The sequence below is a fragment of the Balaenoptera borealis genome (assembly GCF_965194805.1).
Source record: "Balaenoptera borealis genome assembly, chromosome: 2".
Lineage (NCBI taxonomy): Eukaryota > Metazoa > Chordata > Mammalia > Artiodactyla > Balaenopteridae > Balaenoptera > Balaenoptera borealis.
Window position 1 is genome coordinate 65,943,164 of NC_138867.1, and position 27,165 is coordinate 65,970,328.

The 27,165-nt window shown below is 41.1% G+C and overlaps 1 protein-coding gene across 5 annotated transcripts in view; it reads left to right on the forward strand.

Moving 5' to 3' along the window:
• RASGRF2 (Ras protein specific guanine nucleotide releasing factor 2) overlaps positions 1 to 27,165 on the forward strand; it is a 230,134-nt gene that overhangs the window by 115,762 nt on the left and 87,207 nt on the right. The window contains exons 13-17 of one of the 5 annotated variants that reach the window (XM_082375417.1): positions 827 to 909; positions 6,634 to 6,882; positions 7,423 to 7,811; positions 15,950 to 16,078; positions 18,629 to 18,718. In XM_082375417.1, coding sequence (XP_082231543.1) covers positions 827 to 909; positions 6,634 to 6,882; positions 7,423 to 7,811; positions 15,950 to 16,078; positions 18,629 to 18,718 — 940 coding nt within the window. The remainder of the gene's footprint in view (positions 1 to 826; positions 910 to 6,633; positions 6,883 to 7,422; positions 7,812 to 15,949; positions 16,079 to 18,628; positions 18,719 to 27,165) is intronic. The other 4 variants (XM_082375418.1, XM_082375419.1, XM_082375420.1 and 1 more) reach the window with 4 other exon arrangements.

The following is a 27,165-nucleotide window of genomic DNA, read 5'->3' on the forward strand; positions in this document are numbered from 1 at the left end:
AAGTACTACATGGTATCCTAGTAACTAAAAGTAATTTCTGATTTTAAAGATTGTTTAAATCTTTTTTTCATTTTCTGTTTTGTTTAAAGAGAATACGTATAATTCAGAATAAATCCTTCTCTAACCCAAAGTAATTGCAAAGGGAAATTTTGAATTGATAAGGCATAGATATAAATAAAGAAGGTAGAGAAAATTAGCAAAATTTCCTGAAAGAAAAGAGAAAGGAGATGAACAGGGCTTTATGTGTGCCAGAAACAGGAGAAATTATACAATACATCCTCACCAAACTAACACAGTGCCAGTAGAAACTGCTAGAGAAGCTAGTAAAATGTGGGAATTTATTGGCAAAAAGCACCGAGAAGCAGGCACAGAGCTTACTAGTGAGAGAGAAGATGAATTCCATCCAAGCAAGCCACCATTTCTACTCTGCCTGCCCCATACCACCCCCTAGGGCAGAGAATGAATATAGCAGAGGCAGTTTATACCTCACTAGAGGTGTAAACTTCTCAAGTAGTGCTGGGATTGCCAGAGAATTGTGCCGATGTGACATTGTGCTCAGAATCCTTGGGAAACACATTCTAGGAAAACGTAGCCCTTATATCCATCCTCAGGCATTTGCCAGGTGCACAGTTTTGGTATTTGGATATTGAATCTGTTCATCAGTGTGTAATGTTTCCCTGCCTCTGTGTGTGTGTGTGTGCGCGCGTGTGTACATATGTGCACAAATGAGAAACTAAATTGTTTTGTGATTATAAATAATTCTGGGAATATATGCTCTGCCTAGGTTTACGTGTGGGTTTTAACTGTCTATTTTTAAATTTCACAGTGTGTGGACAACATACGGTGTAATGGTTTAATGACTATAGTGTTTGAAGAAAATTCCAAAGTTTCTGTGCCACATATGATTAAGTAAGTGTGATAATCCTTTCTCTTACATTTTAATCAGGATCAACTTGGTAGAGAATGTAAAACTGTGAATAAAATATTGTTTCAGTAGGATTCTGCTTCCTACTCTGAATATGTTTGACAGTAATGTGATTGATCATTCATGATATGCCATTATAAATAATAAGACTATCACAATGTTTTTTCAGATTCCTAGTTTATTGACTCACAGCATAGAAAAATAGTTTTTCATACTGTTCAGATGCCTTCCTCAGTACAAAAAGCCTATCAAAATTTTCAGGTTCAATGGATGGACCTAGAGATTGTCATGCTGAGTGAAGTAAGTTAGACAGAGAAAGAGAAATATCTTATGGTATGGTATCACTTACATGCGGAACCTAAAAAGAAATGATACAAATGAACTTATTTACAAAACAGAAACAGACTCATAGATGAGAACGAACTTATGGTTACCAGGGGGGAAGGGTGGGGGGAAGGGAGAGATTGGAAGTTTGGGATAGACATGTACACACTGCTGTGTTTAGAGTGGATGGCCAACAAGGACCATATATAGCACAGGGTACGCTGCTTTGTATTATGTAACAACCTAGGTAGGAGGGGAGTTTGAAGGAGAATGGATACATGTATATATGTAGCTGGGTCACTTTGCTGTGCACCTGAAACTATCACAGCATTGTTAATCAACTATACTCCAATATAAAATAAAAAGTATTTTTAAAAATTTCAAATTCAATAGGTAAAGTGATAGCCAGATGTGTCAGAGGGTGGACAAAAGTTTGGCAGATTCTTTTGCTGTCTTCTCAGTGGGTGTGAATCATATTAGTCAGATTTGGTTGTAGAGATACATTTAGATTTTGAAGACACTCAACATGAATTAACTGGCTTTTCCATGGTACCATTTACCCACAGCCTGTATATGGATTTGTCCCAGAGGCTATTGCCCAGGCCTGCCATCCTGCTCTCTGTATGTTTTGTTAACAAAGCAAATCCTAGAGAATGGACTTGAGGACACAGGGAGGGGGAAGGGGAAGCTGGGACGAAGTGAGAGAGTAACATTGACATATATACACTACCAAATGTAAAATAGATAGCTAGTGGGAAGCAGCCGCATAGCACAGGGAGATCAGCTCGGTGCTTGGTGACCATCTAGAGGGGTGGGATAGGGAGGATGGGAGGGAGACGCAAGAGTGAGGGGATATGGGGATATATGTATACATATAGCTGATTCACTTTTGTTATACAGCAGAAACTAACACAACACTGTAAAGCAATTATACTCCAATGAAGATGTTAAAAAAAAAAAAAAGAAAGTGATCAACACTGGAAAAAACAAAACAAAAACATACAAACAAAAAAAAGCAAATCCTATAATTTAATATGATCACTAAGGAAACTATAGTTTTAAAATGAGAAGTTATATCAATAACTGTGTGTCATAACTCTCTATATTAATGCTTTTGTCTCTACATACTTTTTTGTTTCCAAATTCAAAAGTTGTTTTGGGAGGATTTTCAAGCTAACCAAATCGTTCCCTACTCTCATTTTCTTGGTTATTTGCAGTCCAAATTCTAAGAATAAAATGTATTTTTAAAAGCAGTCCTGTTATATCTTTCCAAAAAAGTTACATGAAACTAAGAAAATGTTTGTCTTCCATGCCTTTTTATGTGGACTTTTTTTAGGTCTGAGCTGTTTAAGACAAAGAAACAACATCAACTTTTCTCTTCTGATAGGTATTAATTATAATTAGCATCATTCCAATGGTATAAACTTTAAAACTTATTAATTATTGTATCAGATGAAGGCAGAGTACATTATACTAGTGCCATAATTACTACAGAAAAAATATAAAAGGATGATACTGTTTTAAATTGCTAGTCAAATTTTAAAACATTTTGTGTAGGGTCATTTTAAAACTCTCAGGCAAAGATTCCTTTAGCATTCAGTTTTCTAGGTTTTTAATTTAGTATAGTTTGAAAAAAACAGGTCAGTTAAAAATGTACGATACTAAAATTAAAACCGAGTATGGAATATTAAGTCAAAAGTTTCAAATTATGACTTAATTTTTAAGTTCACATCACCAGGTTAGTTTTCTTCCATAGTATTCTTATTTTAATATTTCACAAAATAATATATATTATCTTAATTCCTTATTAAGAGTACTTTCGTGAAGCTTAGACAGCCATGAAAGTCCAGTCTGCTTTAGAATGAGAATAAGTTGGACTTGGTGGCCAAGTTATAAGCTCCTAAACCTTCGGGCAGCTGCACACCCACTATGTATACATTTTGTTCACTTTAAAAATTAGTACAGAGAAAAATTGTAGTTTTGTGCCTGACCAAGTTACGGCTGGCGCCTGAATGCATCTTCTTTGCTCTGTGATGGCAGTTTGACTAATGCCCATGTCCAGTCTCATTTGTATTGATATAATTGCCTCCTGTACAGACCAAGACTTTCCTGCGTCTGGGTGCACAGCGAGGGTCACTGCAATGAGTTGGAACCGCTCTCCTGGGAGAACAGAAGCCTGTATCGCGGGCTGTAGGGATTTCCTACTGGAGCCACACATGTTTGGATGCCCATCTGTACTCTACTACTAGATATATTCCCAAGGCAGAGTTTCATGTATTTCATATCTTTCTTCTTTCTATTTTTCCCTGCTTCATTGAGCCTGGTTCTCCTCAGTCAGAGAAAAGAGGATGATTTTGCAATCTCTGTTCCTTCTGATAGTCTCCTCCATGGCACTGTTCTACCCTAAATTCTGTATTCTTGCCTCCTTGCACATCTCTCTGGCTACATGGAACGAGAAAAAAAAAAAAAAAAAAGACGTTTTACGGAGTTAAAGAAAAAAAATTATCCTACCCTAATGGCATTACTTTGCAGGCACTCAGTTCCTTTTAAAACTTACTAATTACAATAGGTGATTTGGGTTTGATGTCTCAAAATTACTTTTTTAAGTGTTTACCAAAAAGGAGTTGTTATTATCATAGGAGGCTTAAGTAACGCATTGTATCTTCTTGAGGGTCCCTTAGGAAATTAAGATTTCGTTCAATGTAATAAAAGAAAATTAAATAATTTCATAATATTTAATTTCTTTTCTTTACTTAAAATGAAAATATAGTCATAATTTTGAAGGACAGTGGTGCAATTAGTCAGTTTCAATTTCATGTTGGCTACAATATATTTTTTCCTCCTAGTGTTTGGTTAAAGTAATTATAGTCAAAAGATGCAAAGCTCAAAACTATGAATAGAATGCAAAATCATGACATTTATTAGGTGATTATATCCCTTTAAGTGATATTTTATGCTTTATGTATATAGGCTAACGCTTGCTTTCTTCTAATAATAGTTGCCCTCAGTTTTCTTAGAAAATAGAGATTTTAGGTGGGAAAATGGTGGGAGAAAAAGTGATTACCTCGATTAGCCGTTCTCTAGACAGACTGGTTGATTCATAAAAGTTTCTAAGGTCTCTTAACAAATGAGAAAGATTAAGAACCAGAAAAGTAAAGTTGGTTGGGGGTCACATACTAAGTGCAAAAAAGAGCCATGCTATTTTCAAGAATCTCAAAAGATGCACTTATTCGAGATCAGTGATGTGACTAAAACTAACAGGCCACCCTTAGTTCCTCACCAGAAGTAAGCTACTCATTTAAAATGCTCTTTCAAGCCTGCAAATGAAGCCCTTCCATCTGCACTGAGCTTACTTTGGGGTGGAACGTTTCCAAGAACAAGCTAAGGAAGCTATTGATTTCTTTTTATCCCAAAGAAAATAAATATATAACTTAAAATCCCTTGAAGTGCTGAAAGGGCTAATGAAGGGCACTCACAACAAGCCAGCTGATTCTTAGCAAGCAGCTGCCTCACGGAACATCACTGGCCCTGTAGTGTATCCTTTAATCAAGTGGTGAAATCCAGGACTTCATTGACTGTCTGTTCTGAGGTGCTGCCATGAAGGGGGGGACATGGGGTCTCAGATGGGAATGTGAAGGCTACGGGCAGTCCTAGCGAAGGTATGCATTTCTTTGAGCCCCACTTGGATTCAGCCTTAGCTTCCAAGCTATTCATCTTATGAACTTGGCCATGCCGGCTTCTTTTGCCCTTTCTGACAAAGGTGCACCATGGGCTGAGGGCTCTGAGCACAGCCAAGGATCTTGAGGGCTGCTGTGTGAATCTTCCCTCCGGTTTGCTGTCCACCTGGAGAGGCTGCCGCAGGCTTCCAGTGCAGGGGCCTCAGGGTGATGGGTTGAGGTGCAGCCGGGTGGGAAGTTTTAGAGAATGAGAAAAGCCTAGCATTGCAGGTGGGCAGGTGGGTACTGTTCAGGGGGAATCTTTAGAAGAGTTGACTGCCTGTATTACAGCCATTACTTTTTTTATGAAGACATTTTTAACACTGCAGAATATTGAAAATGTAAGGAAAACACAACATTTCACACAATTTATGGATTAAATTGTATTCAGAAAATGGTTGGCCTTAAATGCATTTATCAGCCAGAAAGAATGAAATGGATTAAGCATTCTTTTTCTAACATTCAAGAAGTTAGAAAAAGAATGACAAAATCAACTGTAGGAAAGTGTAGGAAGGAAATAACTAAGATAAGAATGGAAATTAATGAATTAAAATATAGAAAAACAGTAGAATCGATCAATCAAAGAGCTGGTTCCAGAGGGGAAATACCTAATAATATAATCTATTAGTTTAATCAAGAAAAAAGGGGGAAAGCACAGATGTACAAAATTAGAAGTGAGAAAAAGAAATAACCACGGATAACAGCAGTGATATTTGGGTCTCCTCTTCCTCCCCACCCCTCTGTGGGGAGAACGTCACCTGCTACTTTTTAATCACACTTCTGATATTCTGATTTGAGGGCATAAGCAATGCCCCTCCTAAATAGGGCTTCGGCTTTAATTTCCTAATAAAACATGATTGAACCAGAGAAAGAAGTGAAGGGTAGCAGAATATGCCACCCTATAATATGCCACTGTGGCATATTGATTATGTTGAGCTATAGGCACTTGAAAAACAACAAATGCAGAGAGAGGATTTTTCTGAATTCTTCTTATCTGCCTAAAGACAGATTCTCCAAAAGGAACTCAGTTGTCGTAAATCCCCTTCCCAGGAGTTTCACCAACCATGGAAGATTGACAGTTGTCACAGGAGAGACTAGATGTCGACATCACACCCAGGCAAACTGTCACAAACTATCATACCTTCCATCTATTCTAAGGGTTCATTCATCTTTCCTAAAAATCATTTACTCTCCCCTGAGAGGCCTACATACCCCCCACCTCCCTTTCCCTGTAAGATGGTATTTAAGTCTGAGTTCTAAGCCACCTCTGTGAGTTTCTCATTTTCCCCTGGTTATCTCCCATGTATACGTGAGGTATACATGTTAATAAACTTGTTTATTTTTCTCTTGTCAATCTGTCTTTTATCACAGAGTCTCAGCCAACAGCTCAGGAGGGTAGAGGGAGAATTATTTTTCCTCCCCTGCAGAAGGAATTCACAGAGTGAAATGAACTATTAACGTCTCCACAATTAATTCTGAACTTCCTAAATTATAATGGCACGTTTGATGTTTTTACAGCCCTGCTTTGTTGTATGTAATGTGTATCACATCTTTCATCAAATGTAAGGGGAAGCCCAGACACGAGTGTATATTTACAAATATTGAGATACTCGGGCTGAGAGGCAGCCGCGCCCTGGTTTTGTCCTCATGTTCCTGCCTTGTGCGTAGGTCTGATGCCCGTCTTCACAAGGATGACACTGACATTTGCTTCAGTAAAACACTCAACTCCTGCAAGGTGCCCCAGATCCGTTATGCCAGCGTGGAGCGCCTCTTGGAGCGACTGACAGACCTGCGGTTTCTTAGTATCGATTTCCTCAATACCTTTCTGCACACCTATCGGATTTTCACGACGGCAGCCGTGGTGCTGGGGAAGCTTTCTGACATATACAAGAGGCCTTTCACCTCTATCCCCGTCAGGTAGGCCCGGCACTAGCCTGTGATGAAAGTGTGGCCCACTTGGTCCCTGGATCTCCGTGCAGATGGGCAGCCCTGCCCTGCAGGGCACTGGCTTGCCTTTGAACTTGCCAGGCCCCGCCAGTAGAAGGGGTGGGCGGGAGTCGAGGTCACAGATAGTTCCCGAGGGAAGCAGCTGAAGTTTCCAAGTGGCCTTTGCTCTGTGAATATTTGGAAGATAACTCTATTGTTTGGGGCTTTTCTTTCACCTTTTTTGTTAAATTGCAGGCCCTGATTCAGTAGGTCTGGAGTGGAGCCCGTTACCAGTGTGACTTGTCTTTGGACCACAGTTTAGTAGCAGGGGATTAGACTAAGCCTAAATAGTGTCTGTGTTCCTTTGGCAAGTGTGTGGTATACATGCAGCATTTAAATGAAGGTGAATCCAGCAACAGAAGTGTGATGATATTGTGGCCTTTTAATATAGGAAGCATGTTCCTGAATGACATCAGGGGACTCATTTTCACTTGGCTACAATCTGTTAATAGCGTTTGCTCTTATTTTTAGGTCGTTGGAATTGTTTTTCGCTACCAGCCAGAATAGCAGAGGTGAACACTTGGTGGATGGCAAATCCCCGCGCCTGTGTCGCAAATTCTCTTCCCCGCCACCACTGGCTGTGTCCAGAACGTCCTCCCCCGTGAGGGCCAGAAAGTTGTCCTTGACTTCTCCCTTGAACTCAAGGATAGGAGCGTTGGACCTGACCGCCTCCTCGACGTCCAGCAGCCCCACCACCACTCACAGCCCTGCTGCATCCCCACCACCACACACTGGTAAAGTACCGCTGGATCTTAGCCGAGGCCTTTCTTCTCCAGAACAAAGCCCAGGATCTGTAGAAGAGCATGTAGATAACCCCCGCGTGGATCTGTGTAACAAGCTAAAACGAAGTATTCAAAGAGGTATTATCCAGCTGCCATACCCCGCATTTGCTGGCCCCCTGTTTCCCCACCATTCCTTCTGGAGCCCTAGTTTCCTTTCTTTACAACTTTCCTACTTCTGCATAGAAAGTAGAATGAATACAATGGCTAGTTAGAAGGGAAAATTCCTGTAGTTCCCTCTAGCCTTTGTGGAAGGAGAGCAAGGTTAGCCGCCTTCTATGATAAAAGGCTAATTGCAGTCAGTTGTCTATGGAAGAATGGTGTCATCTAAAGGGTTATCACTGGAAGGTTCTTGGTGGAATTAAGGCTGGTTGGCTAAAGAGCATAGCATGATATTTGGCATAGAGATAGGTTGCGGGCACCCTCGTCCATGACCTTGAGCCTCAGAGCCTTCCCCTCCTCCAGCGTCTACCTTAAGCACCTGTACTGCTTCCATCCTTTCCCTGCTAATGTGACGACCTAGCCTGGAAGCTAGGTCATTAAGATGACTTCTTCAGTTTAGTTTCCAAGGCAATGCTCCCTATTACAACAGAGATATAGGGAGAAAAGTTAAGTCTGAGACAGTGTTCATTATCCATGACACAGCCAAAGTGGTTTTTAAAAATGTGAATTAGATCATCTGGTTTCCTGACTAGATTCTCTAAGGACTTCCTATCACACTTAGAATAAAGCACATTTGTCTTCCCAAGGCCTTCAGATCCTATGAGACTTGGATGCTGTCTCTCTCTTTAACCCCTGCTCCTGCCACGCTCCCTCATCTGCTAGGCTACAGTCACATTGATTTCCTTTTTTGTATCTCAGGAAACACCTGGGTCATTTCTGCCTCAGGGCCTTTGCACTTGTTTATCCCTCTGCCTGGACAGTCTTCCCATATAAGCTCATGAGATCAGCAACCTTGTCTGTCTTGTTCACCTCTGTACTGTCAGTGCCTTGGCCAGTGCCTGGCAGGTAGTAAATTTTTGTTAAATGAATAAATCAAGCAGAACACTCAGAGGACTAATCAAGGATTCCTGTGGCACATCTCCCTACCCTCCTCAGCTTGGTACAACATAGGGGTTGGAGGAGGTGATCCTTGTTCTTTTATAATCCAGTGTTTCTGTGATGAAAATAAAAAAGATTTCACGGCCAAGTTAGCAAACAGCTTTTTTTTTTTACTATATAGTAACTGATTTCTTTACTGATAACATAATAAAAAATTGGGCAATAAGTCAGACAAAGTATCCAGATTTTAAGGAGGATCACCCAGATGGAAGCATAGACCCCTGCTTTTCTACCTGCTTCAAGAGTCTATGCAGTTTCTAGCTCACATCACTTAAATAAGCTTTCTGAGTGAAGTACTTAATGGAATTTTAACTGGAGTGGTTGTCATCGTCAAAAGGAGCACCCTTTTAAACAAGAAATTCTTGAAATTGACACGTTAGCAACTAAGGAGGATGAAAGGGGGAAAGATAATTAAAAAGTCATTAGAACAACAAGCTTTAGTAGAATCAGGATGGATTTTTCTTGGGAATAATGAGGTGATGCACAAGGTGACAGGTGCATCTGGGGTTTGATCCAGGCCAGTGCTTGGGAATCTCCATGGTGGGAATGACTTTGGGAGGCTTATCTCAAACCTCTCCTCTGGGCCAGAGCGCCCTGGGAAGCACAGGAACTTTCCAGAATATGGAAAGTTCTTTCCCCCTCCTTTACTGGATTGTATTAAATAGGAGAGGGGAAATCTGGAGGTAGGTCTGGTTTCTCATGTTATTTTGAGTTAAGAGAGCTTTAGGAATAAGCATTTTAGTGCCAGACATTTGTGACTCTGAGGCTTTGGTTTGATTGCCCCTGAGGCTGGGATGAGAACACGGTAAGGTCTGTTCAGGAGTCATTGTGTGACCACCTTCTCTGTGCAGGTTGCTGTGCTACAGGGTCCATAATGGTAAATAAGATGGTTCCCAGGCCCCTTATATATAGTTCCCTGGAGAAGGTGGACAAAACATAAGTATAAGGGCAGATGGTACAAGAGGTATAGATGGAGTGCTCCAGAAGGTGAAAAGCGGGGAAGATAATGTTTGAGCAGAATCAGGAAGTGTCATTGACATGAGCCAAGAAGAATGGATAAATGGGTTGTGTTGTGGGGAAAAAATGGGGCACCAGAGGACGGTCATGTCCCAGGTCTCGAGTGAGTCCCTGGGACAGGCCACCAAGTGAGGGTCCTTGCCTACACGCAGAAAAGAATTCAAGAGTGAGCCATAGTAAAGTGAAGGCAGGTTTATTTAGAGAGATACACGCTTCATAGACAGAAGGCGAGAGAGGTGGCCCCTGGTGTTGGGGCCGTTAGTTTTTATGGGCTGGATAATTTCATAGGCTAATGAGTGGGAGGATTATTCCAGCTACTTTGGGGAAGGAGCAGAGATTTCCAGGAATTGGGCCACCGCCCACTTTTTGGCCTTTTATGGTCAGCCTCGGAACTGTCATGGCACTGGTGGGTGTGTCATTTAGTATGTTAATGCATTACAATGAGTGTATAATGAGGCTCAAGGTCTCCTGGGAGTCGAATCTTCCACCATCTTGGGCTTAGTAGGTTCTGTTTTTTGTGGTATCCTGTTCTTCTTCATGGTTGTGTCATTCTTTTAAGGGTTGTGCTCTGCCCTTTTCCTTCCTGTCTCAGTTGGACAGAGGAAACAGGCAAACTTATGGGCAAAGAGAACCTATGAGCGAAGGGCTGATGGTAACCCCCAGTGGTGAAACCCATTTCTGAGAGCAGGAGTGACCAATGCTTCTGAAGGGGCAGCGTTTGTCCAGTTTTGATGCCATGTGCAGCTCTGTAGAGGAAACCCTGCTACTAGTCTTCCTGGGGCTTTCTAGCATCTAGTAAACTTTTTTAAACGCTCCTGAAGAATCCTCCTCTTCCTCCTCCTTCTTTTTGGCCATCTTAGCCATTAAGTGTACAGTTCAGTGGTGTTAAGTATATTCACATTGTTGTGCAATACATACTTAGAACTTTTTCATCTTGCAAAACTGAAACTCTATACCCATTGAACAACTCCGCATTTCTCCCTGCCCCTAGCCCTTGGCAACCACCATCTTCTTTCTGTTTCTATGAGTTTGACTACTTTTTTAAAAATTTTTATTTATTTATTTTTGGCTGCGTTGGGTCTTCGTTGCTGCGTGTGGGCTTTCTCTAGTTGTGGTGAGCAGGGGCTACTCTTCGTTGCGGTGTGTGAGCTTCTCATTGTGATGGCTTGTCTTGTTGCTGAGCACGGGCCCTAAGCGCGCAGACTTCAGTAGTTGTGGCACTCAAACTTCAGTAGTTGCGGCATGCGGTCTCAGTAGTTGTGGCTCGCGGGGTCTAGAACGTGGGCTCTAGAGCGCAGTCTCATTCGTTGTGGCACACGGGCTTAGTTGCTCCGCGGCATGTGGGATCTTCCCGGACCAGGGCTCGAACCCACGTCCCCTGCATTGGCAGGCGGATTCTTAACCACTGCACCACCAGGCAAGTCCCAAGTTTGACTATTTTGTATGCCTCATGTAAGTGAAATCACACAGTATTTGCCTTTTTGTGACTGGCTTATTTCACGTATCATAACGTCCTCAAGGTTCATCCATGCTGTAACATGTGCCAGGATTTTCTTCTTTCTTAAGGCTGAGCAATATTCCATTGTATATATACTCCATATTTTCTTTATCCATTCCTCTACTGATGGACATTTGGGTTGCTTTCATCTCTTGGCTACTCTGAATAATACTGCAGTGTACATGTGTATGCAGTTATCTCTTCAAGATCTTGCTTTCAATTCTTTTGCATATATACCCAAAAGTGAGATTGCTAGATCATATGGTAATTCTATTTTTAATTTTTTGAGGAAAGTTTTGTTTTTGATAGTGCTTACACCATTTACATTCCCATCAACAGTGTACAGGGTTCCAGTTTCTCTGCATCCTCGCCAACACTTAATATTTTCTTTCTTTTGATAGTGGCCTCCTAACAGGAGTATGGTGAGAATCTTTCTCCTTTTTTGAAATTTCCCAGAGATTGCGTTTTAATTTGGCTAATGCTTAGTAGTATAGGTATTAACTTTTTTTCTTGAATAGAGGAGCAAACGAAAAATCTATTCCTTTCTGCATTATAGACTAAGTACGTGTCGTAGTTCTAAAGGTCCTCAGTCAAGCTTCCCATTACCCATCTTAATTAATTCTTACACTTTATAACTTACACATGGATTGTTCCACAGTGGTCACCAAGTTCCCTAGTTCTGGTCTTTGAAGTCCAAGCCCAAAGTGCATAGCGATGGTCCAATGCCATATCGTAACATCTGTTTGGCCTGCTGTCTCAGATAGAGGTGTGATCACTGGTAGGAATCAGTAGTTTTTCCCCAGGAATGATAAGCTGGAAAAAGGTTAGACTTGGGGAGACCAAGATAAATGAAAAAGAACCAGATCAAGCTCCCAGGAAAGGACACTGACAAAGGCTGCAAAGACTTGTCAGTGTAGGTGTTGGGCAGAGGTGGGATCAGGGATCGTTGTGGGCACAGCTAGCATCAGCTAGAGAGCTTGTTACGTAGCAGCCTGGATCATTTCTGACCAGGGCCCAGCAGATGGAGAGGGTCTATGAATAATGGTGTGGCAGAAATAGTAGGTTCTTTCTCACATTAGAGAAATAGACAAAGTTGAGAGCTTAATGCCTCTCTGTTTCTCCGCTGGATTTTCCCTAGACAGATGATTTGCAGTTAGAATTTCAAGGGTCAGTTTATCCACATGGTTCGCGGGGTAGAAATATGATTTTGCAGTTCCCGGGTCAAGGTTAAATACAGAGCTCCTCTCACTGTGGGGGAGTGGGGACATTCCAGGGTTGTGCCCATGTGTGGCCCATGGCACTTGTTGAAGCCCATTAGAGCCAACTTCATCTCCAGAGATGCCCGCTCCTCTGCCCCGTGTGTCTTAGTCACGTCTACCCACTAATACGTCCCCCTTTATCTCTCATTTTTACCATGATTTCCGCCCCCCTCCAGCAATCCTTCTATTAAACACTTTGGTTTTGGCCACCTCTTCGCATCTTGATTTTTTTTCTCTTTCTGTAGCTGTCTTCTGATTATTTTTAATGTATTTACTTCCCATCTTGTTCTTGAAAGTATTTAAGATGGTAGTTCAAAGAGGCACATGGTACACTGGATTAAAACTAAAATAGATAAGGAAATCAGGCAATGGGGGAAAATCGTATGAAGCCGTGGATATGGTTAGTGAACAGATGAGTACTGTGTGGTCCTCTGCAGTTCCTAAAGTCACTCTGATTTTGGTTCTGAATGTAATCAGTTACGTGATTCATATTGAAAGCTAAGAATAGATGGGTGTGCAGGCACATCTTTTCTTGCTCCTGAGACTTGAGAATAATTTATCCTGTGGATCCTCATAAAGGAGACACTGAATAGAAAGCTTAGAATTATACTGGGGTCTAGGGAGCTCTTTGGCATTTTTCTGAAAAGGTGAAACAAAGGAATTATAGATCTAGTTTTTCCTTTTATTTTGCATTGGTATATAGGCAATACTGATCATGAATAGTTCTAGAAAAGTCATGGATGAAACACTTTACTTCAGTGTCAGCCTGACAAGTTGTGTGTGTGTGTGTGTGTGTGCGCGCACGCGTGCACATGCACATAATGTCTACAGAAGCCAAGAGTGCTGCCGTATTAACTCTGCTATCTAGTCTTGAAAATTCCAGTTGGCAAAGTAAAGGGAGACAATGATCTGTCTTTAATTTGAAAGATGTTTGCGTGTGCTTTGCATAATGGTAACACTTAAGACAGCTGGCAGACTTGAATAAGAAACCCTGTGCCAAGAGTTTGTACAGTTTCTGCTTTTCACCTCAGGATGCAACTCCACAAACCTCATTGCACAAGATCAGCTTCACCATTAGCTCCATACTGAGGTCATGGGTCTCTCTTACTGCTGTCCAGCTAGACAGTTTCAGGGTACCCTCTTTGAAAAATGCTAGTAACCTTTGTCCAGTTTTATTGTCATTGCAGTTATAATGCCAGCCTTGCAATATTTCCTGGCAAGAGAACTTCAAATGACATGAAGGGAAAGGAGAGAAATAGGAAATATCCCTCAAAATGAGTGAGACTGTGAACTTCGGAGGGAAAAATAATGCAATTGGTTTCACCCCCACCCGGTCCCCAGATCTGTTCCAGGCTCACCCAACATTTATAAGTGCCCCTCTTTCTTCCTACCACGAAGTCCCCACCTTCTGCTATCCTGGGTCCTTCTAAAAAGCACAAATATCAGCCCAGCTCACATCCAGATTCCACCCAATGGTGAGATCTCAACAAAAAACATAACCGACAGCAGGCAAGAAAGGAGAGCCATGGGGCAGCTCACTCACTGTGTTTGGGTCTCTTACCCCATCAGCGTTCTCTTGGGCCATGGCTGTGCAAGCAGTCTAAGCATCGCTGCACGACCCACATCACTAGTGTCTGTTTCTATATTCTTAGTTTGAAAATTGCCTGCCTGTGGGCTGAAAGTGCTCCCAATTTTAGCATTTGTTTTGAGCCCACATCTGCCCACTCGTTCTGCAGGCAAAGCTGCTTTGCATGGAACTTGACTGAAAGTGAACCTGCCAGAAGGAAACGCTTCTTTCCCCCCCCCAATGCTGGCATGGTTTCTCCTCTCTGTAGGTGCTCGTTTGCTTACAGTGTTATTCTGTGCTTTCCTGTTCTTTCAGTGGACTTTCGGGGCCTGTCCAGCTCTCTCGCTGGGAAGTTTTTTGGGTTCGGTGTAATTGCTGACTAAATGATTTGCTCATTTGCCTAAGAGGAATGAATGGTTGAATCAGACCAAGGACATACATTTGATATTCTGCTTGCTCTTGCAAAGCAGATGCCTTCTATTACTGCATTTTGAGGGAGTTATTTAGAAAATAATAAAACTAACAGCTAAGCGCTGATTTTTATGTCTCCATCCTGCATCATTGCCAGCTTGACTGTAATTATGTCATTGGAGGAAAGATTCTAACCATTTCCCTTCCCTGGCCCCTTTGTTTTTCAAAAGAGCTGACTTGGGGCCATATTTCTAAGGGAGTAAATCACATGCAAGTGTAAAAATGGCTTTATGTGAAGTCATTAGGGATTTTGTCAAGTTTGTTGAGTGAAATCTTGAATGGAATGGTAAAGGGAGTTGAGTTGAGAGTAGTTCTGCTGACAGGGGTAAATGGAAAACTAGTGGAGGTGACACAGCTTTTATCGGTTGATGAAAAGCCCAAGGAAAAAGAAATGGAAGAGTTGTTGGAAATTTATGAAATTTTTGTAGTGCTTTTCCTGAAAAGAACACACACAAAGTTGTAATTTTACCTCGTTAATAAGCTAGTGCGAGGAGTGTGGTAATAGCTTAAATGTGACTCTGGATTGTTTCTTTTACTCATGGGATGTTAGCTGCAGTGAAGAGGCGCAAATTATCTTAAAAATCTCTCAACTGTTCATTGTAAAAATTTCCACTTGCTTCCTGCTGATCTGTAGCTCTAGGACAGGGCTACCCAATAGAACTTTCTGGGAGGATGGAAATGCTGTTCAGTACTGTAGCCACTAACCACACGTGGCTACTGAGCACTTGAAGTGTGGCCAGTGCAAGTGAGGAAGTGAAATATTCACTTAAATTTAGTTTTCATTTCAATTTACATAGCCACTTTTGGCTCGTGTTACCATTTTGGACAGTAGAGCTGTAGATCCTTAGGCAGGGGGGCTCCTTACGGTAAAGATTCAAACTTTAATTGTCTTAAGGGAGCAACCCAGGCAAAGTACTAATGAAGTCCCAATTTTCATTTACCATCTGGAAAAAGTCCCTCTTTTCCCACTCCAAGAAGGCAGAAACATTCTGGAGGGCGGGAAAGCCACTGCATATCCTCTTCTTTTTATCAGTAACATCTGTTGTGTTGAACAAAAGGGGCTTGGGAGGGTCAACCAGGCTCAGCTGGGTCAGCAAGACCGATGTGGAGATGAGCCACAGTTAGACTTTGTGTCATTAACATTCCGCCAGGAAGAGTGACTCGATTTCATGATGAAGTCCTTTACAAATATAGACTAACATGAAATGCTTATTATCCATAATGAACTTTTGTGTTTCCATGCATGATACTGACAAGAAGCTCTTGAATTCATGGCCTGGTTGTTAAAATTCATGATGTTTTAAAGCAGCAGTGCTGGAGTCTGCGCCGGTGGACCGAGCAGGAGTGGAAAGCTCCCCCACGGCAGATGCCACCGAACTTTCACCTTGCAGGTCACCCTCAACTCCTCGGCACCTCCGCTACCGCCAGCCCGGAGGTGAGCGCTCGGAAAGGGACTCAGAAACACACAAGCGAGGGATGATTCTAGCTCCTGAATCTTTTGTTTGCCTTACTGTTTCACTCCCCGAATATTTTTAGTCTCGGTTATGAAACGTAATGGGAAGCAAATGTTACTGTAGGACCAAGTAGTGGAAAATGAATGATTAGAGTGTATGTCATTAGTATAACCAATATTTATTTGGCCCCATCATTGCGTGGCACTTTGTGTGGAGTAACCTGAATTGAATAGCCTGTTCTTAGTTGCTAGTTGATTGAATTTCAGTGCTGGTTTTACCAAAATGTTCCCAGACTCTGATACCTTACCATGAATCCCAGGATAGTCTGTATTCAATAGGTTCATCTGGGACACAAAATTGTCGGGGTGGGGGGGGACCTTATTAAGAACACTGTTTCAACTAAAATAAAGTCCAGTTGCATGGGACTCCAACCTTCATTATTGCTAGTGGCAGAATCTGGTATCTTTTCTATAGTTATGAAAATTATAAAACATCCCATAATTTGTTTTAGAATATACCAAATGTTTTCTAATTGGAGGGAAGACTGTCAGAGCAAAAGACAGAAATCTTTTATCTCCTCCTTGCTCAAATAAATGTATCCAAATTACAGTTGTTTTAGAAATGTTTTCTTCTTTTCTCCTCAAGCCAATTATTTCAAGTTGGAAGGGAAAATTATTCAATTATGAAACCAGATTCACCCTAAGTAACCCATGTAAAACGTAGACATTTTCTGACTCTCATACTCCTGCTTTAAGTAAGGCAGTTTAGCAAAAGATAGAGTGCGTGGCTCCAAATGGTCATTTCATTTGCAGCCTTAGCCTCGTGGTGGAAGCTCTTTTCATTGCCATCACCTCCAAGAGAAGCTAGTCTGGGTCAGGCTGTTGTCAGCAGATTTGCCTTGATGGATATTAGCCCTTTGGGGCTCCTGGTCAGTCATGGGTCACCCTGACATTTGGGTAGTTCTGAAAAACCAAGGTAACAAGCTAGATTCCCTGGCTTGTTATAGGACTACTATGGAATTAGCCAAATCTCTTTACTCTTCTTAGAGCCTTGGTCAGTCCAAGCCTTGGCAACTTCTTTGACCATTGCCACGTGCACAGACTCCCTTGAGTTCATTAAACCTGTAAGAGTTTGGGGCCAAAGCCTATGAAAGCAAAACTTTACCAAGCCAAGAGTTAAATGCTGTCCACTTGCTTACTATTATTAGAGCTCTGTTTTAGTATAGTCTCTTTCGTATGTTTATATTCGTTTAAAATTTTTTTAAATTTATATAAACATCGTTTGGAAATCCTCATCCTGTTTGTGGATTAACTAAGTCCTTTGTTTCTTCCCTGATCTGACTAAATCCCAGTGATACAGGAAGAAAACCAAAATCTGTGATAATATGGTGGGTCCAAATGGGGACAGTATCACACATTTTCTCACTGTGTAGCTGAATTTTGCCTGTTCATCTGTTTACTTGCCACCTTGTTTCGCAAATGTTTTCAGGCTACTGCTGAAGGAGAGGGTACAGCTGTTCTGTGCTTTCATGCTTGGGCACATTAAGCAGCTCTTTGCTTCCCCTCTTATTTATTTTAAGCATGACTATATAACTTTAGGGGCAAACTAATCAAAAATCACAGAATCACAGCGAACTATCTTCACTAAAAGCCTGAGTGAGAAAAACAGTGAGGTTGTCAGCAATATTATCAAATGTTGTGTGTAAGTATCTGAGTGAGAGGGGCTACAAAAAGGTGCTGAGTGCATCCTTCGATTTAAGAACCCATCTCTGCTTCTAAAGGTATTTTGAGAAGAAAATTCTGTCAGTAAAATGTAGAATATTTTTTAAAAATATTTTTTATATTGAGAGAAAATTCACATACCATAAGATTCACCCTTTTAAAATATACAGTTCAGTGGTTTTTATATATTCTCAAGGCTGGGCAGCCATAACTACGTCTCATTCCAGAACATTTTCATCACCTCCCCCACCAAGGGACCATGTACTCATTAGTAGTCACTGCCCATTCCCATCTCCCTCCCAGCCCCTGGAAACCACTAATTTACTCTCTGTCTCTATGGATTTACCTAATCTGGACATTTAATGTAAATGGGATCATACAATATGTGACTCTTTATGACTGACTGACTTTCACTTAGCATGATGTTTTCAAGGTACATTCATGTTGTAGTATGTATTAGTACTTCATTCCTTTTTGTGGCTAAATGATATTCCCTTGTATGAGAATTTTTGATTTGGTTTATCATTTCACCAGTTGGTGGACATTTGGTGGTTTTTACTTTTTTGGCTGTTATGAATAATGCTGCTATGGATGTTCACGTATAAGTTTTTGTGCAGACGTATGCTTTCATTTCTCTTGGGGCTACACCTAGAATGGACTTGCGAACATAGAATCTTGTTATTTGCCTATTAATAAGGACAACGCAGGGTATTTGCACTCATCCAGTGCTGGAATGAAAATGAGAATTTTTGTTACGTAATATTATCCAACTGCCTCACCATGCCATTTCCATTCTTTTGAAATAACCAGGACAGACCGCCGACAACTCCCACTGCTCTGTTTCGCCTGCTTCTGCTTTTGCAATTGCCACAGCTGCAGCAGGACATGGGAGCCCACCTGGTGAGTAGGGGCCAGCAGCTGAGTGCAGACACATGGCAATTTATGGTAAATCAGTGGTCCTTGCCTGCCAGCGTCTTGAGGATACACTGGGCAGCTTCTTAAGAATGCGGATTCCCAGCTCCCTAAGTCAGTGCGTCTTGGTGTGATACCGTCTTTTAAATAAGCACCTTGAGGTGAGTCTCACACAAGTGGCCTGTGGGTAACACTTTTGAGAACTTCTGTATCAGAGAAGGATGTGTTATTTCTTTCATGTTGTTTTATGGAGTTCTTTAGCCTTTTTAGCCAAATTGTCGAGAACACGTGGTTCCCTTTTAATTGAGTCCAGTGCTGAAAGCATATGCAAGGTGGGAGGGAAGGTTTGTGGAGGGGGTGGGGAGGAGGGAGGGATCTGTTGCTTCAGAGGACTCAAAATTCATTTCCAGTAGCTCCATGATGCTTTCTGAGTTGCTGTCAGTTAATCTTCAGGGTAAAGAAGTACTTAATATAAAAGCACGGTATTTTAAATAGATGAAAAATGTTATCCATGATCTCTGTCCTCTTCTCTCATGTGCAAGGAGAACGTTATGTTAAAATAAATCCGTATGTGGTTTAAACAGCCTTGTTGCTGTGAGTATCTTCACCTAAACTAATTCTCTGTGTTCCGGGAGTGTATTTCTGGTGTATTTTGTTAATTAGCCATTGCTCACCTACCACAAAGAAGTCCATTTCCAAAGCCTATGAACTTATATTCAACAATAGTAACTGGTAGGTACTGTCTGTGTGAAATCTTTCTAGATTGAAGTAAGAACAAAGAGATATACTATAAGGAACATGGATTACCATAGTAATTCATAGTTTTATATATATATATATATATATATATATATATATATATATATATATATATATATATATCCCATCTGAATGGAAAATCTTTGCACTTTGACTACATTCCACGTCTTAAATATTTTACCACACACACTTCACTGGATGTGGTCAGGCAAATTGGGGATGTTCTTTGCCCCAAATATTCCCAGAACCTTCCCCTCAATTCCCGTGAGTATAACACAGTACAGCCTGTAATGGTAGTAGTATTGATGTCTTCTCAATCCAGTTGGCTTCTGTTGTTGACTACATGTTATAATAATGAACATTTCTTTGATGAGATAACAAAGGAGTCTTCCCTACACTTCCGGCAGAGTTGGTTATCAACTGTGATTTGCTAAGACCTTCTTCTGTCTTTTGTTCTCACAAGCTGGTCTGTCTTTGGAAAAAGTGAAATACAGAGCTTCCTCACAGGTCTCTTAATTTAAATACGGTTTGTAAGGGAAAGTAGTTTTTAGGTCAGTTCAGGATGAGACCATTTCCCCATTTGCTGGAGGCTGGGTCGGGGAAGGTACCTTTTTTCCGCCTGAGATTGAAGCAGAGTTCTCACGGAGAATGGCTTTCAGGCTTGGGCTTGTCCATGCCTGATGGGCCAGAGGATAAAGTAACCGCAGTAGCCAAGTCTTCCTCACTATCTGAACACTGCTGCCGCTCTGCGGCCTGTTCCTGCTTCTCCCCTGCAGCCGAAAGAGCCTTAGCAAGAAGGCTGTCCCCGGTGAGCCGGCTGAGTGGGGGCAGACTGCTGACTGACGACAGCCAGCACTGCCAGGTGCAGGGTGGCCGGGTCCACCTCTCTTATCACGCCGCTGCTGACGTTGCCTGCAATGGGGTCTGGAGCCACATGATTCAAGTTTAGACATAAATGACATAAAGGATGGCTTTGGCAGTATCTGTGGCCCTGCTGTCAAGGCAGCAAGTTGCACAGGGGTCAGTTTCGGTGGCTAATGGTGGTACGAAAGAGGGTCTGTTTTGGAGTAGGGATCAGTACGCCCCTGGGGCTCGGCTGCTCCGTGGATCTAGCCCCACAGGAGAGTCCACCTGCCTACGAGAACTTGGCAGAAGGGCTCGGGTTCATAGGCCGCCAGGGCAGGTGGACACGGCGCAGAAAGAGAGGAAGTGCTGGGAGGATGATCTGGACTTCCTGGCTGGTCAGGGAGAGGAGAGCCTGCTACTGCCCAGAGGAGCCCTAGACCCGGACAGACAGGTGTCCGAAGGAAGCTAGTGCTACCTAATGTTTAAGTCTCAAACCAGGCTTTGTATCCACTCTCTGAATCAGGGATTACTGACCCGAATGCACACGAGAAAGTGGAGAGCCTGCAGAGGTGAGCAGGAGGGAAGGCGGTGTAGATAAGTGAACATCTCATGCTCGCATCCATTTTTCCAGGCTTGCCGTCTGCTTGTCTGGCCGCAATATGGGACCACCTGGTGGTGCCGCTCTGCTGTGTGTGGCTTACAGCCTGGAACAAGGTGCCGCCCGGCCAAGCCATGCGGTCTGCAGAGTGGGCTTTCATGTTTCAGGCTCCTCTTCGGGTTCCCTCTTGCTTTAATCCTCTCCCACCTCCCTGCCCTCAATCTCTGCCTCCATCAAAATACACAGGAATCTGGCAACTATGGGTTAGAACTGTCAGTTAGTGATTATGCTTTCAAATATTCACTGCAGGCATTTGCATGTAAGCCATTTCTCTTTAATGATTGCTTAGAAGGTAACTTTACTGCATTAAAAGGAATTTAAATTTAGCAAAAGGATGGACAGAAAATTTTCTATGCAAAGAGGCTGGATAAGATGTGCATGCCGTAAAGGCAGAGAAAGTTGATTTATCTGTGGAAGGTGGCCTGGTATGTACTCAAGATTGCCAGTCCTGCCCCTCAGGTCTGAGCCTGCCTGATTTCCACACACACTGGAAAAGACTGGAATTTCCCCTTTGGTTTCTTTAAGCACTTAGAGCCTGTCCTTTCCAAAGATGGGTGTCTCTTCCTTCCACGTTATGCTCTGTTTCCTTGTAGACTAACAGGAGTACCTCTGCTGGAGAGGAAGGAAAGCCTGATCTGTGGGCACGATTGTGACACAATTAATTCTTGTTAACTTCACATTATGAAGATTTCACAGTTTATTTAGTGCTTGCCTTCCGATTGGCAGCCAAGTTACATTAGGCCCACTGTGGATGGATCCGGGATTTGTGGGGTCTTACACTTACACAGTCTGCCTCAAGGAAAAGAATATAAAATTACAAACCTTTAGAGCACCTCCCAGGGCTTTGGAAGAGGCCCATACACATTGAGAGGCCCCGAGGCTTAAGCTTCATTGGCTTCCTGGTAAATCTGTTTATGAGTCCAGCCCTGATCATTCTTGGAATCAGAGCAGGTTTAGGAAATTCTGATCACGGGGTGGCGGGTGGAGGTGGGAGTGGGACCAGTGATCATCAATTAGTCAAATAAGTGCTAACTCTATAAGTTTTAGCTCTATGCAAGATTGAGACAAAAAACAATGAGTCTTATGAGCCGCCACACTGGTTGAAATGTACTTTCAAACATCTGCTCAAATTTAGGAGCTCTGCATTAAAGTAGAATTAAAATCTGTGCCTTTCAGATGGCTGCTGATACAGGGAATCTGCAGGTGCAGTTTGGATATAGTTATGATATGAATAGAAATGCAAATCCAATAAATACACATATCAGGGCATATCATGGTGCTTACTATATACCTAAAGCTCTGGGATTAATGATAGGGTTTATGAAATGATCTAAAATGAAATATGAAAGTGTGAGGTGGGTTATTTTTATGAGAGTAGAAATAATGGCAGTGGAGGTACTACAAGCAACTCTTGATTATCTGTGAAAAGATTATAGGTTTTACCATTCTATGCAAGTCAGAGTAAATTAACAAAGTAGAGGAATGACTGAATGCATTTATAGGAAAATTAATGGCACAGTTACAATTGCTTAGAGAAATAGTGAGTTCTTTATTGGTGGTGACTTCGTACTTGTAAAATAGATAATTCATAATCTGTTTTTTCCTCTGTCAAACCACTCAGGCTTGTGTAGCCAATAGTAGATCTGAGCTTGGTGTGAATTAGGCTTGGACTCACTTTTTAAAATACCAATAACTGGTCCCACCCCCAGAGATTATGACTTGATTGGTCTGGGTCCATCTGGGGCATCAGGATTTTTAAAGTTCCCTGTGTGATACTTATGTGGAGCCAAGATGGAGAATCACTAAACTAGATGGAGAAGGTGTATTTGTTCCTTCTCTGGTTGTAGCATTCCTACAGCCAGTTTGAGACATATTTTTTATTGTTTTTTTTTTCCAAAACATATAAAAACCATTTTACAATAAAAATGTCTTAAGATAGCTAGTTGAAGTTTGGGAGACAGGATGTATCTCATTTACATTTTTTAATGAAAACATTGTTATCACTATTATTAATGAAAAACAAAGAGCTTTGGCAAACCAAATGTAAGTTAACAGTGATTCCAAGTCTTACTTTAAATTCTTTATTTATTTTTAAGTTTCATGTGTACAACATTGTATTTCAACTTCTGTATTCACTACTGTGTGCTCACCATGGAAAGTTTAATTTCCATCCATCACTATGCAGTTGACCCCCTTTACCCATTTTACCCTCCCCCATGTCCCTTTCACCTTGGTGACCATTACTCTTTTCTCTGTATCTATGTTCATTTTTGTTTGGTTTGGTTGTTTATTTTATTTTATTTTTTTTGGTTGTTTATCTTATTTTTTTATATTCCTCATATGAGTGTTTATTTTATTTTATTTTTGGTTGTTTATTTTATTTTATTTTTTTATATTCCTCATATGAGTGAAAACATACAGCATTTGTCTTTTTCCATCTGACTTACTCCACTTAGCATAATACCCTCAAGGTCCATCCATATTGTTGCAAATGGCAAGATTTCATCTTTCTGTTATGGCTGAGTAGTATTGCATTGTGTATATAGACTACATCTTTATCCATTCATCCATTGATGAGCACTTAGGTTGTTTCCATATCTTGGCTATTGTAAATAATGCTACACTGAGTATAGGGGTGCATATGTCTTTTTGAATTAGTGTCTTCATTTTCTTTGGATAAATACTCAGAAATGGAATAGCTGGATTATATGGTAATTCTGTTCTTAATTTTTTGAGGAATCTCTATACTGTCTTCCATAGTGGCTGCACCAATTTACATTCCCACCGCCAGTGTATGAGTGTTCCCTTTTCTCATCATCCTCACCAACACTTGTTATTTCCTGTCTTTTTGAGAACAGCCATTCTAACTGGCGTGAGGTGATACATCATTGTGGTTTTGATTTGCATTTCCCTAATAATTAGTGATATTGAACATCATTTTATGTGCCTACTGGCCATCTGTATGTCTTTGGAAAAATGTCTACTCAGATCCTCTGCCCTTTTTTTAATCAGGGTGTTTGTTTTGTTGTTGTTGAGTTGTATGAGTTCTTTATATATTTTGGATATTAAACCCCTATCGGATATATGATTTTCAAATATCTTCTCCCATTCAGTAGGTTGTCTTTTTGTTTTGCTGATGGTTTCCTTTGCTGTGCAGAAGTTTTTTAGTTTAATGTAGTCTCATTTGTTTATCTTTGCTTTTGTTTCCCTTGTCTCAGGAGACATATCCAGAAAGATACTGCTAAGACCAATGTTAAAAAGTGTACTGCATATGTTTTTTTCTAGGAATTCTATGATTTTTAGGTCTTACATTCAAGTCTTTAATCCATTTTGAGTTGATTTTTGTATATGGAGTAAAACAGTGGCCTAGTTTCATTCTTTTGCATATGACCGTCCAGTTTTCCCAATACCATTTATTGAAGAGACTGTCCTTTCTCCCATTGTATGTTCTTTGCTCCTTTGTCATAAATTATAATTGTCCATCTATATGTGGGTTTATTCTGGGCTCTCAACTCTGTTTCATTAATCTGTGTCTTTTTTATGCCAATATCATGCTGTTTTGATTACTATAGCTTTGTACAGTTATACCTCATTTTATTGCACTTTGCTTTATTGTGTTTCACAAATACTGTATTTTTCACAAATTGGAGGTTTTTGGCAACCGTGTGTCGAGCAAGTCTATCAGCACCATTTTTCCAACAGCATTTGCTCACTTCATGTCTCTGTCACATTTTGGAAATTCTGTCAATATTTGAAACTTTTTCATTATTATTATACTTGTTACGGTGACCTGCGTTCAGTAACCTTTGATGTTACTATTTAATTTGGGGGTGGTCCATGAACCACACCCATATAAAGATGGTGAATTTAATAGATAAATGCTGAGTGTGTTCTGACTGCTCTACCGACCTGCCAGTCCTGCCTCTCTCCCTCTTCTCGGGCCTCCCTGTTGCCCTGAGACACAACAATATTGAAATTAGGCCAATTAATAACCCTACTGTGGCCTCTAAGTGTTCAAGTGAAAGGAAGAGTTGCATGTCTCTCACTTTAAATCAAAAGCTAGAAATGATGAAGCTTATTAAGGAAGGCATGTCGAAAGAGTAGATGGGCTGAAAGCTAGGCCTCTTGCACCAAACAGTTAACCAAGTTGCGAATGCAAAGGAAAAGTTCTTGAAGGAAATTAAAAGTGCTACTCCAGTGAACACATGAATGATAAAAAAGCGAAACAGCCTTATTGCTCTTATGGAGAAAGTTTTAGTGGTCTGGATAGAAGATCAAACCAGCCACAACATTCCCTTAAACCAAAGCCTAATCTAGAGCAAGGCCCTAACACTCTTAAATCCTATGAAGGTGGAGAGAGATGAGGAAGCTGCAGAAGAAAAATCTGAAGTGAGCACAGGTTGGCTCATGAGCTTGAAAGAAAGAAGTTGTCTCCATAACATAAAAGTGCAAGGTGAAGCAGCAAGTGCTGATGTAGAAGTTGCAGCAAGTTATCCAGAAGATCTAGCCAGCTAAGATCATTAATGAAGGTGGATACACTAGACAACAGATTTTCAGTGCTGATGAAACAGCCTTCTATTAGAAGATGATGCCATCTAGGATTTTCATAGCTAGAGAGAAGTCAGTGCCTGGCTTCAAAGCTTCAAAGGACAGGCTGACTCTCTTGTTAGGGGCCAGTGCAGCTGGTGACTTGAAGTGGAAGCCAATGCTCATTTACCATTCTGAAAATCCTAGGACCCTTAAGAATTATGCTAAATTATGCTAAATCTGCCTGTGCTCTATAAATGGAACAACGAAGCCTGGATGACAGCACATCTATTTACACCATGGTTTACTGAATATTTTAAGCCCACTGTTGAGACCTATTGCTTAGAAAAGAAGATTCCTTTCAAAATAGTGCTGCTCATTAACAGTGCACCTGGTCACTCAAGAGGTCTGGTGGAGATGTACGATGAGATTGTTATTTTCATGCCTGCGAAATACAACATCCATTCTGCAGCCCATAGAGCAAGGAGTAATTTTAACTTTCAAGTCCTGTTATGTAAGAATTATATTTCATAAGACTATAGTTGCCATAGATAGTGATTCCTCTGATGGATCTGAGAAGGGTAAGTTGAAAACTTTCTGGAAAGGATTCACCATTCTAGATGTCATTAAGAACATTTGTGATTTATGGAAAAAGCTCAAAATATCAACATTAACAGGAGTTTGGAAGAAGTTTATTCCAACCCCCATGGATGACTTTGAGGGGTTCAAGACTTCAGTGGAGGAAGTCATTGCAGATGTGGTGGAAATAGCGAGAGAACTAGAATTAGAAGCGGAGGCTGAAGATGTGACTGACTTACTGCGATCTCATGCTAAAACTTCAACAGGTGAGGAGCTGCTTCTTACGGATGAGCAAAGAAAGTGGTTTCTTGCGATGGGATCTACACCTTTTGAAGATGCCGTGAAGATTGTTGAAATGACAACAAACGATTTAGAATATTACAGAAATTTAGTTGATGAAGCAGCAGCAGGGTTTGAGAGGATTGACTCCAGTTTTGAAAGAAGTTTTCTGCTGTGGGTAAAATGCTCTCAAACAGCATTGTATGCTACAGAGAAATTGTTGGCGAAAGGAAGAGTCAATCGATGTGGCAAACTTCTTGGTTGTCGTATTTTTTTAAATGGCCACAGCCATCCCAGCCTTCAGCAGCCACCAGCCTGGTCCGTCAACAGCCATCAACACTGAGGCAAGACCCTCCACCAGCAAAAAGATTATGACTTGCTGAAGGCTCGGGTGACGGTTAGCACTTTTTAGCAATAAAGTGTTTTTAATTAAGGTATATACATTATTTTTTCAAACCTAATGCTATTGCACACTTAAAAGACTGCAGTATAATGTAAGCATAACTTTTATATGCACTGAGAAACCAAAAAAATTGTGTGACTTATTTTATTGCAATATCTGCTATTTTGCCATTGTCTGGAACAAAAGCCGCAATATCTCCAAGGCATGCCTATTGTATAATTTGAAATCAGGGAGTGTGATACCTTCAGCTTTGTTTTTTTTCTCAGGATTGCTTTGGTTGTTTGGGGTCTTTTGTGGTTCTGTATACATTTGAGGATTTTTTTGTCCTATTTTGTGAAAAATATTGTTGGGATTTTGATAGGGAATGCATTGAATCTGTAGATT